This window comes from Lampris incognitus, chromosome 2 (assembly GCF_029633865.1).
Source record: "Lampris incognitus isolate fLamInc1 chromosome 2, fLamInc1.hap2, whole genome shotgun sequence".
In the NCBI taxonomy this organism is placed as follows: Eukaryota; Metazoa; Chordata; class Actinopteri; order Lampriformes; family Lampridae; genus Lampris; species Lampris incognitus.
In genome coordinates, this window is record NC_079212.1 from 3413737 (window position 1) to 3428669 (window position 14933).

General features: G+C 45.4%; 1 protein-coding gene across 3 annotated transcripts in view; it reads left to right on the top strand.

The window, feature by feature from the left end:
* plxnb3 (plexin B3) overlaps positions 1 to 14933 on the top strand; it is a 136994-nt gene that overhangs the window by 60442 nt on the left and 61619 nt on the right. For all 3 annotated transcript variants that reach the window (XM_056275288.1, XM_056275290.1, XM_056275289.1), the window contains exons 5-9: positions 114 to 242; positions 352 to 452; positions 2847 to 2979; positions 9852 to 10011; positions 12192 to 12300. In XM_056275288.1, the coding sequence (XP_056131263.1) occupies positions 114 to 242; positions 352 to 452; positions 2847 to 2979; positions 9852 to 10011; positions 12192 to 12300 (632 nt within the window). The remainder of the gene's footprint in view (positions 1 to 113; positions 243 to 351; positions 453 to 2846; positions 2980 to 9851; positions 10012 to 12191; positions 12301 to 14933) is intronic.

Consider the following 14933-nt stretch of genomic DNA (forward strand, 5'->3'; position numbering starts at 1 on the left):
CCCATACATACATTATTATTATAGATAGTATTCTTAGCACAACTATTTCTCCTGCTGGATCATATCTGTCAAATGTATTGTGCGTGTGTGTGTGTGTGTGTGTGTGTGTCCAGGTGTATGTACATTCTGATGGGTCAGGCCAGCTGTATGACACGGTGACGGTGGATGCGGGCAGTGCGGTGAACGCTGACCTCCTGTTGGACGCCACAGGACAGCATGTTTATGTGCTCACATCCAGCAAGGTCTGCCCCCCTCCCGCTACTTCCCGTTTTCTTACTCTGACGTCCAAACTCATTCAAGGTCAATTCAACTGTCTTTCTCTCTGCCTCCCTCACCCTGTCTGTCTCCCAGCTGTCTAAGGTCTCGGTGTCATCATGTGAGAGACAGACAGAATGTCACTCCTGTCTCACTACCAGGGACCCTTACTGTGGCTGGTGTGTCTTAGAAGGAAGGTCTGTCTGACAGTTTAATTTGTCTGTCTGTCTGTCTGTCCGTCCGTGTCTCTGTCTGTCTGTCTTTGTGTCTGCCTGTCTGTGTGTCTCTGTGTCTGCCTGCCTGCCTGTCTGTGTCTCTCTGTCTGTCTGTGTCTCTCTGTCTGCCTGTCTGTTAGTTTTTCCTGTTGACTGTGTGCTTGTGTGTTTGCATGCATACACTCCTTCACACACACACACTCACACATAAATTGTGTGTGTGTGTGTGTGTGTGTGTGTGTGTGTGTGTCCAGCTAATTAGCAGTATTAGCATCCTGTAAGAGAAATAATAGATTGTTTTTCAGAAAGCAGATGTCTATCTGATGTGTGCATTGTGCAGTATGAGTACAGTACAGTACAGTGTACTGTAGTACAGTATTTGTCCAATACTTAATGTACAAGTACAATAAGCAGTACAATGATTTTTATGGCAACTCCAAAACTGTGCAACAAGAGAAATTAACAGCAATAATACAAATAAACAAAAACACAGTGCGATTTAAAAAAAGCTAGATCATATGTGGGGGTATACAGAAGGTACATCACCATAAATACATATAGTATAACATGTGCAGTTGTTATATAGAATACAAGTAGAAGTGTGCAAATAGACTGAATGGATGAAGTGGTATTACAAATGTAAAAGTCGTAGTTGTGTTTAGCGTCCTCATGGCCTGAGGGATGAAACTCCTGAGCGTGTCTGTGCTGCCTTGTGTCTGTGGAGGCGTCTGCCTGACTGCAGCAGCTGAAAGTCCGGTTTGGGCTGATGGGGATCCATAATAATCTGTTCAGCCCAGTTGTTGGTGTACAAATCCTGTAGGGGGGTGAGTGTGGAGCTGGCGGTGCCACTCTCTGCAGGGCTTTTTGGTCTTGAGAGGTGCGGTTCCCACACCAGGTGCTGAGGCACCTGAGGATGCTCTCAGTGGCACCAGAATAAAAGCTCCTCTGGATCTGTGCCGAGACACTGTGTTTACATGCACAGTGAAGTGGAGCTACGGTTACAGCTCCATTAGGCCATGTAGCTGGACTACTGTCCTTGTCCCAGTACACAAGAACCGGGGGAGAATCAATTTATTGACAGAAGTATGTCCGACCCCGGTACAGTAGGTGGTGATATGCCTCCTTTCAGCTGGTTGCTATTGGACCGTCTTCCGGTTGATCTATTGTGTCACATACCAAACACACGACAAACAAGTTAGCAGGCCTGTAGTAGCAGGCCGGTTTGAGGCGCTTCCACAGAACACAGATTTGCTCAGGGGTTCTTTTAAATCCTGCTCCTGTCACTTTCTTAAATAGTTCGCCATTCCGCATCCTCCTTCCATCCATGTACTGTAGGATATTCAGCTCCTTCAGCTGACACAACATACAGTTTGTCTCCTCGTCTGTCCAGAAAGGCCTGGTTCTCGCTCTAGCACTCGCCATGTTGATACTGTTGATACTACGCTGTTCCACTTCCGGGTGAAAGACCGCCGCAGGAACTATGGATCATGCGCACAACTCCTAGGCCAGTTCAGGGGGGCAGCTTGAAGCGTATACATGCCAGAGTAAATCCATCCCCAACCGCAGTATCTAGGTGTGTTGGTCCCTCTTCCAGAAACTCGATTTAGTACGATTTCTTTTTTTAATTTATTATTTATTTCTAGTTTTTCCCCTTATCCCACCCGATTAACCCAATGGCATTTGGCCGGAACTCTTATCGAATAACTCCCCTGGGCCCCGTTTCCACAGGAAGGAGATAGTCGTAACACCAGCTTCCTTCAGACTCGTGTCAGCTGCTCTTGCTATTTTACATGCTGAAGCCTCCTTGCATGGATTGCATCACCCTCAGGCCGCGAAGGAGGCGTAGGGAGAATGCTTTCGGTTGCTTGGCTGCAGGCGCCCGGGTGGGCCAGAGGGGTCGCTGGAGAACGACGAGTCCCCGAACACTACACCGATCTACGCCCACTATCCCTCGGGTAAGGGTGGCCTAATGAAGGCCTTACCCCGTGGACGCTCCGGCCGTGACCGCTTACGGCGAGTCTGGGATACGAACCTCCCAGCCACGTGACGAGCGGGTGGCAAGAACGGCGGGTTATTCCGCTCGGCCATCAGAGCGGCCAGTACAATTTCAGTCGGACTAACACGTTTACATGTACTCTAAAAGTCCAGTTTTAGGCGGACTAACACAATAAATCCACTTGTTCTAACGTCATGTAAACGTAGTCAGTGACGTGAACACCGAGGTACCTGAAGCTGCACATCCACTCTGCTGGGACCCCCTTCACAGGGAGCTGGGATACGGCTTTTGTTTATTGTTTTCTTATTATTTCTTTGTTTCGAGGTCGAGGTCGGGGTCATTCATTTGTTAACGTCTGTCGTGTCTGTCGCTCTTCTCAGATGTTCCCGTAGGCAGGAGTGCCGAGGCCGCGCCCAGCCCAACCACTGGCTGTGGAGCTTTGAGCCAACCAATCAGTGTGTGACCGTTGAGAGCCTGGAGCCAGCCTATCAGAGCAGAGATGAGCAGAGGGAGGTGGGTTCTTCACACTGCTGACGGGGGTTTTCTGTGGACGAGGACTGGCAGACAAAGAATAACAAATCCCAACATGCAATTAAAGTAATTAGCAAGCACAAATCACCGCCTCAGTGTTCTGAGCGTGGGGTCAGTAACTTATTAACAGTTGTACATAGCAGTACAAAATCTTTAGCTGAAGGAAACGTTTACACAGATATTGAAGTAGAACAATGAAATAAGAAATGTTTGATATCAATAGGACTCTTAGACGTGGCATCTGAAAGAAATGTGTTTATGGCTCAGGGATTTTTTTTAATGTAATTAAATTTCTTATTGACTGGATTAGACAGACAGAGAATATGTCAACCCTCTTCTCCAAAGAATGCTTTGTTCTGTGCTGTTTTGGCCTTCAGTCATACATATTTGCAGTGTTGATCAATTAATTTTTTTTACCCAATTAATCGCTCAATTTGCTGTGATTAATCATGATTAATCACTTTTTTTTCCTCAGGACTGAAGCTTGTAATAATGGATATTTAGATGTAAACTAAGGGAATTAATGTAGAATCAACACAAAGGGAGTGTATTTTAATTCAAATACTGTTGTTTAATAGCATCTTTTTAACTTTGAAACCGTGAACTACAGGTTGCCAATAAAACCATCAAGGCCATTGAAATTAAGAGATCACTTTAGAAGGCACTAATTTCTTGTATGCACTAATACAAACGATAATTATAACCAAAAAATGTGTTCTGTGTTAAAGTGCCAATTGAAATTAAAGTGTCATGAATTCATTCATTCATTCATCTTCAGCCGCTTCTCCGGGGTCGGGTCGTGGTGGTAGCAAGCTAAGTAGGGCACTCCAGATGTTCCTCTCCCTTCCAGCTCCTCCTGGGGGATCCCAAGGCGTTCCCAGGCCAGATTGGACATGTAGTCCCTCCAGCGAGTTCTGGGTCTACCCTGGGGTCTTCTCCCAGTTGGCTGTGCCTGGTAAACGTCCAAAGGAAGGCGCCCAGGAGGCCTCCTAATCAGATGCCCGAACCACCTCAACTGGCTCCTTTGGACACAAAGGCGCAGCGGCTCCTTCACTAGCAGAGTTACAGCACCTCGCCTGGAAAAGGGAAACCAGGGCCCACTCCTGGAGCCAGACCTGGGAAGGGAGCTCACCAGCGAGCATCTGGTGGCCGGACTTTGGTCCATGGGTCCCGGTCGGGCCCAGCCTGAAAAAACAACATGGAGCCACCACCCCATGGACCCACCACATGCGGGAATGAGCATTGGGGTAGGGTGCAATGCAGGCCGGGCGGCAGGCAAAAGAGGGGACCAGGGCGTACCGATTTCTGGCATCGCAGATTAGTCGTCGGGACGTGGGATGTCATGAATTCATGACATTCATTACGAGTTCATAATGGCGCATCACAGAACCCCATACGCACCCCAAAGCCACAGCATAGTAGAATATCTAATATTCTCCATGATGGGATGAGGGCTGGAAACAAATAAAGCCTACTGCTGGGAGAAAGCAGAGACGGAGGTTACGCACTGTAACAGTCCAGCAAGCAGCAGCATAGGGGAAAACGACAGCTTGCGATGCGCCGACAAGCAGGAGGGAGAGTGCACAACCAAATCCTCGATATGCCTATGAAATAACCTCACACATCCACAACAGGAAGTAAACAAAACACAGCTGCTTTAATTGCTTTAGTTTTTTCAGCACGTTAAGATATTTCAAATTAATGGCAAAATTATCGTTAATTTTGACAGCACTAATACAAATCTCCCTCTCGCCCTCGGGTCCTCAGAGGCCTGGGAGTTTGAGGGTTCTGCGGAATGTCTTAGCTATTCCTAGGACTGCACTCTTCTGGACACAGACCTCAGATGTTAGCTAGCGGTCGTGTAAAAACGACAATCTGGTGTCTCGGGTGCCTCGTCATCATATGACCTTTGACCTTCGTTACCAATCAAAATGTGACGAGCCAAGAGATGGGGGAGTGCAAGAACTAGTTATACTCGTGTAAACTTGGTTTCTTCCCAAGCTGCGTTTGCTGACTGTTACACCTTCACTCTGCATGAACCATAATAAAGTCCCAGTGTCCTCAAACGAGGATTTCATAATGAGCAGCGCTGCAGGGTAGCAACAAACCACCTGTGTGGTCGTATGGGGTGGAGGACTTGTTGTGCTGATCAGACGTGGAAGAGGGGGGCGGCTGGCAGATATAAAGGTAGAACAGACACCCTGTGCTCTCGTCATCCCTCACACCATCCAGAGGACGGAGATATGAGCGGTTCTTGATCATTAATAAAGACTGCCTTTGGAGGTGCAGAACCTGAACTCCACTTGCAGATTAACTCTGTCTAGGACACACTGGCTAGTACATTCCCTGTGTTGTATGCTAAGCCTGCTGCCGGCACAGCATTAAAAAATAAATCCTAGGTGGCGTAGCGGTCTAAGCATCGGCTTGGAGTCGATGCAGTTGCCCACTGGGGACTGGGGTTCGCGCCCCGGTCTCGTCAGATCCGACTATGGCCGGACTCGATGAAGCAGCAATCATTGGCAACGCTGTCTTCGGGAGGGGGGCGGAGTCGGCTTGTGTTCGTCATGTGAATGCGTCTCTGTGTGTGCCGGAAAAACAGTGGTTCGGCCTGGATTCGCCTTGTCACGAAAGTGGGGAGGCGCTTTCCTTCGAGACTGCCGGCCGGAGAGATGCAGTTGGCGAACGCATGCAATACGAGGGTGGGTGTTTGAATTAAAATAGGGATCAATTGGCCACTAAATTGGGAGAAAAAAGGGAAAAATCAGAAATAAATTTATAAAAAAATAAAAAATAAATAAATCAAGTGGAGAAAATATGGCACAACAGTGACGTTAGCAAGAACACCAGCAAGAACAGGATGTCCATCCAAAACTGATGAGAAGACGAGGAGAAAACTGGTCAGGGAGGCTGCCAAGAGGCCTACATTAAAGGAGCTGCAGGAATTTCTGGCAAGTACTAATTTTTCCCTACATGTGACAACAAGCTCCCGTATTCTTCATATGCCTGGGCTATGGGGTAGGGTGGGGTGGCAAGACAGAAGACTTCACACACACAAAGCAAATCTGGGCCTGGCTAAATTTTGCAAAAAGATGTATCCAGTCTCTCAAAACTGTGTGGGGGAAAATGTGTTATGGTCTGATGAGACTGAGGTTGAACTTTTTGGCCATAATTCCAAAAGTGTGTTTGGTGCAAAAACCCCCAAAACAAACACACAGCACATCACCAAACTAACACCATATTCACGGTGCAGTATGGTGGTGGCGACATCACGCTTTGGGGCTGCTTTTCTTTAGCCGGAACTGGGACTTTTAGTCAAGATGGAAGGAATCACGTATCACCCCAAATACCATTGGGGTTTTGCACAAAACCTTCAGACGTCAGCTAGGAAGCTGAAGATGAAGAGGAATTTCACCTTTCAGTATGACAACGACCCAAAGCACACATCCACATCAACAAAGGAATGCTTCACCAAAAGAAGATCAGTCTTTTGGAAAGGCCCAGCCAGAGCCCAGACCTGCATCCAGTTTAACATCTGAGAGGTGACCTGAAGAGGGCTGTGCACAGAAGATGCCCCTGCAACTTCATCTAGAAAGTTTTTGCAAGGAAGACTGAGAAAATATTGTCAAGTCAAGTTAATTCACGTCGATGTTATTTGTGTAACCCAATATCACAAATTACAAATGCAACACAACATCCTGTCCTTACACCCTCGCATCAGATAAGGGACAACTCCCTAAAACCCTTACCGGGGGGAAAACATAGGAAGAAAGCTCTGGGAGAGCAACAGAGGAGGATCTCTCTCCCAAGATGGACAGACAGACGTGCAATGATGTTGTGTTTACACAATACAACACTGAAAGAGGATAACACAATTATAATGGAATTATAAAACATATGAAGAATATGATGAGGAGGATGGCAAGCAGTGTCCAGATGCCACCGGAACAGCCCAGGACCCGAACCACGTGACCACCATCAGCATGGAGACAAAAAGAAAAAACATTAGTCACACGTCTGAATAACAGAAGGATACAACACTGAGACAGACTAACAACATTATATGGATTTATAAGATATATAAAAAGAAAATGTGATGAGGGAGATGCCAAGTGGTGACCACCATCACCACGGAGACCTGGGAGGAGGACAGACTGCACATGTACACAAGAAAGACTCACATCGGGCATGTGGGTGGTGTGGCGGTCTATTCCATTGCCTACTAACATGGGGATCGCTGGGTCGAATCCCCGTGTTACATCTGGCTTGGTCAGGCCTCCCTACAGACACAATTGGCCGTGTTTGCGGGTGAGAAGCCAGATGTGGGTGTGTGTCCTGGTCGCTGCACTAGTGCCTCCGTTGGTCGGTTGGGGCGCCTGTTCGGGGAGGAAGGGGAACTGGGGGGAATAGCGTGATCCTCCCACACGGTACATCCCCCTGGTGAAACTCCTCACTGTCCGGTGAAAAGAAGCGGCTGGTGACTCCACATGTATCGGAGGAGGCATATAGTAGTCTGCAGCCCTCCCTGGATCGACAGAGGGGTTGGAGCAGCAACCGGGACTGATCTGGGGAGGGCTGCAGACTACCACATGCCTCCTCTGATACATGTGGAGTCGCCAGCTGCTTCTTTTCACCTGACTGAAGGGTTTCGCCAATGGGACGTAGCACGACTAAAGGTTGACTAAACGGATCTAGAAGCCCAAGCTGCCCTCAATACTTGACAGATCATAAGACTGTAAATAACATGATAAGACTGTAAATAACATGGAAGACGTGATCAATGGCTTCAACAGGTTCTTTGTAAATGTGGGCCCAAAACTGGCAGAAAAAAATCAATAACACACAAACAATCCAATCACAGAGGTGAATGAGGGTGATTATGGAGGCAGAAATCCAAGTTCCATGTTTCTTAGAGCAGTAGAAGAGAAGGAAATCATGGACATTGTAAACAAATGTAAGAACAAAAAAAAAATCTACTGACTGGAATGATGTGGATATGACAATAGTTAAGAAAGTAATTGAAGGTATTGCAAAACCACTAACCCACATCTACAACGTGTCCTTCCAATCTGGTAAAGTTCCAAGCAAAATGAAAATCGCAAAAGTCATACATTTATATAAAACTGGAGATAGACACCAATTTACTAACTACACACCGGTTTCTTTATTGTCACAATTCTTCAGAGTACTAGAAAGTCTAGTTGCTGCAAGACTAGACACATTCATTGAGAAGCACAATCTGCTGACCGATAGCCAGTACGGGTTTCCACCAAACAGATCTTGTGGCGTACCCCAGGGGTCGGTTTTAGGTCCAAAACTGTTCATTCTGTACTTAAATGAAATATGCAAGATATCAAACATATTGAAATGTGTTCTATTTGCTGATGACATGAATATATTTTGCTATGGTTAGAATTTACAGCAGCTTTTGGAGGTGACCACAATAGAAATGGAAAAATTAAAACGGTGGTTTGACAAAAACAAATTATCCTTAAATCTGGACAAAACAACGTTTATGTTGTTTGGAAAACACTTAATAAATACCAAAGTAAAAGTAGTGATAGACAACATCCAACTAGAAAGAGTAAAATGTCTAGGTGTGATACTAGACCACAAAATCTGCTGGAAACCTCGCATAACATAACATGTGCGATTAAAGCTGGCAAGGAGCATTGCATCATGGGAAAAGCAAGTCCCATTCTGGATCATCAATCATTGCACACTCTGTTTTGTTCATTTATTTTACCATATCTGATCTACTGTGTGGCGGTATGGGGTAACACCTACACAACCAACCTACAACCATCATGTGTACTACACAAAAGAGCCATGAGGACGGTTAATAATGCAGGATATGGTGACCACACCAACAAGCTGTTTTACAGTCACGTGTCTTGAGGTTCAGAGATTTAGTAGAATTTAACACAGCACAAATAGTGTTCACAGCAAGAAACACTCTATTACCCAGTACTATACACAAAATACTCTGCTACCCAGTACTATACACAAAATACTCTGCTACCCAGTACTATACACAAAATACTCTGCTACCCAGTACTATACAAAAAATACTCTGCTACCCAGTACTATACACAAAATACTCTGCTACCCAGTGATATACAAGAAACACTCTACTACCCAGTACCATACACAAAATACCCTGCTACCCAGTACTATACAAGAAACACTCTACTACCCAGTACTATACACAAAATACTCTGCTACCCAGTACTATACACAAAATACTCTGCTACCCAGTACTATACACAAAATACTCTGCTACCCAGTACTATACACAAAATACTCTGCTACCCAGTACTATACAAGAAACACTCTACTACCCAGTACTATACACAAAATACTCTGCTACCCAGTACTATACAAGAAACACTCTACTACCCAGTAATATACAAGAAACACTCTACTATCCAGTACTATACACAAAATACTATGCTACCCAATAATATACAAGAAACACTCTACTACCCAGTACTATACACAAAATACTCTGAAGAAGTACCGAGTACTGATTATCAAGAGATCCAGGGACGGTGAAGAGTTGTGTTAACTGTCTAAGTTGTATTCATCTCTAAACATTTCTTATGACGTTATTTTTGTTCACCAAATAAGTTCGTTTGTGTCAGTTGAGTTTGACAGGACTGCAGTTTCACACCAGAAGTGAACAAATGCTGAGGTGATTTATCTCGCCCCGTTTCCTCACATCACCGAACCCCACGTCTTACCAGTTTCTGTATCCACCGTGTTCTGCTGCTATACACACACATCTGTGGGACTCATGACTACACATGTCATGCTGACTGAGTGTGTGTGTGTGTGTGTGTGTGTGTGTTTCATAGGTAACCTTGACAATGCTTCGACTCCCTACCCTCTCGGACCAAGAGTCTCTGTCCTGTGCCTTCGGCCCCCTCCCCTCCCAGCCTGCTGTTGTCAAGGGAACCAGCATCACGTGTCAGTCACCCCCACCCAAGCTCCTCCCACCTAGGCCAGCAGGAAGTGGTGAGGACTTATGTTAATGTTCCCTCCTTATGTATGTGTGTGTTTGTGTGTGTGTGTGTGTGTGTGTGTGTATATATATATATATATATATATATATATATATATATATATACACTACCGTTCAAAAGTTTGGGATCACCCAAACAATTTTGCGTTTTCCATGAAAAGTCACACTTATTCACCACCATATGTTGTGAAATGAATAGAAAATAGAGTCAAGACATTGACAAGGTTAGAAATAATGATTTGTATTTGAAATAAGATTTTTTTTACATCAAACTTTGCTTTCGTCAAAGAATCCTCCATTTGCAGCAATTACAGCATTGCAGACCTTTGGCATTCTAGCTGTTAATTTGTTGAGGTAATCTGGAGAAATTGCACCCCACGCTTCCAGAAGCAGCTCCCACAAGTTGGATTGGTTGGATGGGCACTTCTTTGAGCAGATTGAGTTTCTGGAGCATCACATTTGTGGGGTCAATTAAACGCTCAAAATGGCCAGAAAAAGAGAACTTTCATCTGAAACTCGACAGTCTATTCTTGTTCTTAGAAATGAAGGCTATTCCATGTGAGAAATTGCTAAGAAATTGAAGATTTCCTACACCGGTGTGTACTACTCCCTTCAGAGGACAGCACAAACAGGCTCTAACCAGAGTAGAAAAAGAAGTGGGAGGCCGCGTTGCACAACTGAGCAAGAAGATAAGTACATTAGAGTCTCTAGTTTGAGAAACAGACGCCTCACAGGTCCCCAACTGGCATCTTCATTAAATAGTACCTGTTAGAGCCTGTTTGTGCTGTCCTCTGAAGGGAGTAGTACACACCGGTGTAGGAAATCTTCAATTTCTTAGCAATTTCTCGCATGGAATAGCCTTCATTTCTAAGAACAAGAATAGACTGTCGAGTTTCAGATGAAAGTTCTCTTTTTCTGGCCATTTTGAGCGTTTAATTGACCCCACAAATGTGATGCTCCAGAAACTCAATCTGCTCAAAGGAAGGTCAGTTTTGTAGCTTCTGTAACGAGCTAAACTGTTTTCAGATGTGTGAACATGATTGCACAAGGGTTTTCTAATCATCAATTAGCCTTCTGAGCCAATGAGCAAACACATTGTACCATTAGAACACTGGAGTGATAGTTGCTTGAAATGGGCCTCTATACACCTATGTAGATATTGCACCAAAAACCAGACATTTGCAGCTAGAATAGTCATTTACCACATTAGCAATGTATAGAGTGTATTTCTTTAAAGTTAAGACTAGTTTAAAGTTATCTTCATTGAAAAGTACAGTGCTTTTCCTTCAAAAATATGGACATTTCAATGTGATCCCAAACTTTTGAACGGTAGTGTATATATATATATACATATATATAAACCAGCAGGACACCCCTACTTTTCCATTTAAATGAAAGGTTCAGATTTTGAAGTACACAGTGCCTCCATCAGGAGCCTGTCGGTACTGATGGAGCACCATGTTTTCAGGCCATCATTATAAAGGCCATCACGTTTAAACCGGTTGTTACTGGTCTCCTAGCAACATGCCAGCTTCTCCCCTTTTTGCACATTGGTTCTAAAACAAAGTGGCATGGTGGGGCAGTGGTTAGCGCAGTCGTCTCACAGCAAGAAGGTCGTGGGTTCAAGCCCCGGGGTCGTCCAACCTTGGGGGTCGTCCCGGGTGGTCCTCTGTGTGGAGTTTGCATGTTCTCCCCGTGTCTGTATGGGTTTCCTCCAGGGGCTCCGGTTTCCTCCCACAGTCCAAACACATGTAGGTCAGGTGACTCGGCCGTACTACATTGTCCCTAGGTGTGTGTGTGTGTGTGTGTGTGTGTTGGCCCTCTAATGGACTGGCGGCCTGTCCAGGGTGTCTCCCCGCCTGCTGCCAGATGACTGCTGGGATAGGCTCCAGCATCCCCGCGACCCTGAGAGCAGGATAAGCAGTTTGGATAATGAATGGATGGATAATGGATGGATGGATTGATGGATGGATGGATGGATGGATGGATGGATGGATGGATGGATAATGGATGGATGGATGGATAATGGATGGATGGATGGATGGATGATATCTGTTATTATTTAACACTGCTAATAATTACGTCTTTGTTTATCATCAAATCAGAATAATGTGTTATGTTTTGTGACGCTGCTATATTGTTTTTTTCCTTTGCCACCACTTCCTGGTTCCAGATCACATGACTCTGCGTGTGTCGCTGATGTTTGGTCAGGTGATCATCGCTCACACCAACATGACCTTCTACGACTGTGGCGCCGTGGGGATGCTGAACAAGACCTCGCCGTAATATACACACATCCACACGTACACACACTAATACACACACATACACACTCTCACACACACATACACACACATACACACTCACACACACGTACACACACTAATACACATTAATACACACACACTAATACACACATACACACACTAATACACATACACACTAATATACACACATACACGCACTAATATACACACATACACACACCAATACACACACATACACACTAATACACACATACACACACTAATACACACATACACACACTAATACACACATACACACACTAATATACACACTCACACACTGATTCACACATACACACTCTCATACACACATTCACACACTAATAAACACACATACCATGTACACACACTGGCACACACCATACACGTGCACAAACTCATACATACACACGCACACACACACACACACAACCTGACCTCCGTATGAGACATATTCATACATGTGAACACACATAAACTCACATATACACACACACACAAACTCACATATAAACACACACACATAAACACACACACACAAACTCACATATAAACACACACATAAACACACACACAAACTCACATATACACACACACATAAACGCACATACACAAACTCACATATACACACACACACACATAAACACACATACACAAACACATATACACACACACAAACTCACATAAAAGCAGAACAGCCAGTCGTAGTGATCTATCTCAGCGACGGGCTCTGCCGAGCTGCTGACGGGTCCGACAGGGGGTCCGACTAGTGCCCACGGTGTGGGACACACCCCAGAACCAAGGGTCACACGCTCACCGACGGCCCGACACTGGCCGCCGGCCGACCGTCAGCCCGGCGTGTCAGAGCCTTTAAACAGCCTAGTTTCTCCTTCCCCCTTCATCTTCTCTTCCTTTCGTTGGAGTAATTAATACAATTACTTGGTCATCTTCTGTTTTCCCTTCTTCTCCTAGACGTGTTCTGTAGCCTGTGGTCCTGTGAGTGATGGGAACGGGGTCTTGACTTCGTTAATACATGTGATGAATAATACTTGTACCTGGGGACGAGTAGCTGGGGGGACGTTATACATGTTTTGTCATTCTTGTGGGATAAACCATTTGAAAATCAATAAAATATATTTACAAAAAAAACAATCTAGTTAAACACCCCACTGCCATCTCTCCTAAACACCCCCACACCTCCACAGGTAGGTCATGTGGACCAACCACCTCCCCACTTTTCATCCTCTTCATAGCTGCCCTCACTTCCTCCTTGCTAATCCACCACACTTCCTGATTCACTATCCGCACATCATCCAACATTCTCTCTCTCTCTCATTTTCTTCATTCATCAGCCCCTCAAAGTACTCCTTCCTCCCTCTCAACACACGCTCCTCACTTGTCAGCACATTTCCATCTCTATCCTTCATCACCCTAACCTGCTGCACATCCTCCCCAGCTCGGTCCCTCTGTCTAGCCAATCGGTACAAGTCCTTTTCTCCTTCCTTAGTGTCTAACCTGTCATACAACTCACCATACACCTTTTCCTTTGCCTTCACCACCTCTCCACTTTACGCTGTGTCTCCTTGTACTCCTGTCTACTTTCTTCATCTCTCTGACTATCCCACTTCTTCTTTGCCAACCTCTTCCTCTGTATACTTTGCTGTACTTCCTCATTCCACCACCAAGTCTCCTTGTCTTCCTTCCTCTGTCCTGATGACACACCAAGTACCTTCCTAGTTGTCTCCCTCACTATTTCTGCAGTGGTTTTCTAGCCATCTGGCAACTCTTCACTACCACCCAGTGCCTGTCTTACCTCCTGCCTGAACTCCACACAACAGTCTTCCTTCTTCAACTTCCACCATTTGATCTTCGGCTGTGTCTTCACTCTCTTCCTCATCTTGGTCTCCAAAGTCATCCTACAGACCACCATCCGATGCTGCCTAGCTATGTTCTACCATCCATGTCACCACCTTGCAGTCTCCAATCCCTTTTAGATGGCGCCTCCTACATAAGACATAGTCCACCTGTGTGCACTTTCCTCCTCTCTTGTACATCACCCTGTGTTCCTCCCTCTTCTTGAAATATGTATTCACCACAGCCATTTCCGTCCTTTTCTCAAAATCCACCACCATCTGTCCTTCCACATTTCTCTCCTTGACTCCATACCTTCCCATCACCTCCTCATCACCTCTGTTCCCTTCACCAACATGTCCATTGAAGTCCGCTCCAATCACCCCTCTCTCCTCCTTGGGTTCCCTCTCCACCACGTCATCCAACTCACTCCAGAATTCTTCTTTTTCATCCATCTCACACCCAACTTGCGGGGCATATGCGCTGATAACATTCAGCAATACACCTTCGATTTCCAGCTTCATACTCATCACTCTGTCTGACACTCTCTTCACCTCCAGAACACTCTTGACATACTCTTCCTTCAGAATTACCCCTACCCCATTTCTCCTCCCATCAGCACCATGGTAGAAGAGTTTGAACCCACCTCCGATGCTCCTGGCCTTGCTCCCCTTCCACCTGGTCTCCTGCACACACAGTATGCCTACCTTTCTTCTCTCCATCATGTCAGCCAGCTCTCTCCCTTTACCAGTCATAGTGCCAACATTCAAAGTTCTGAC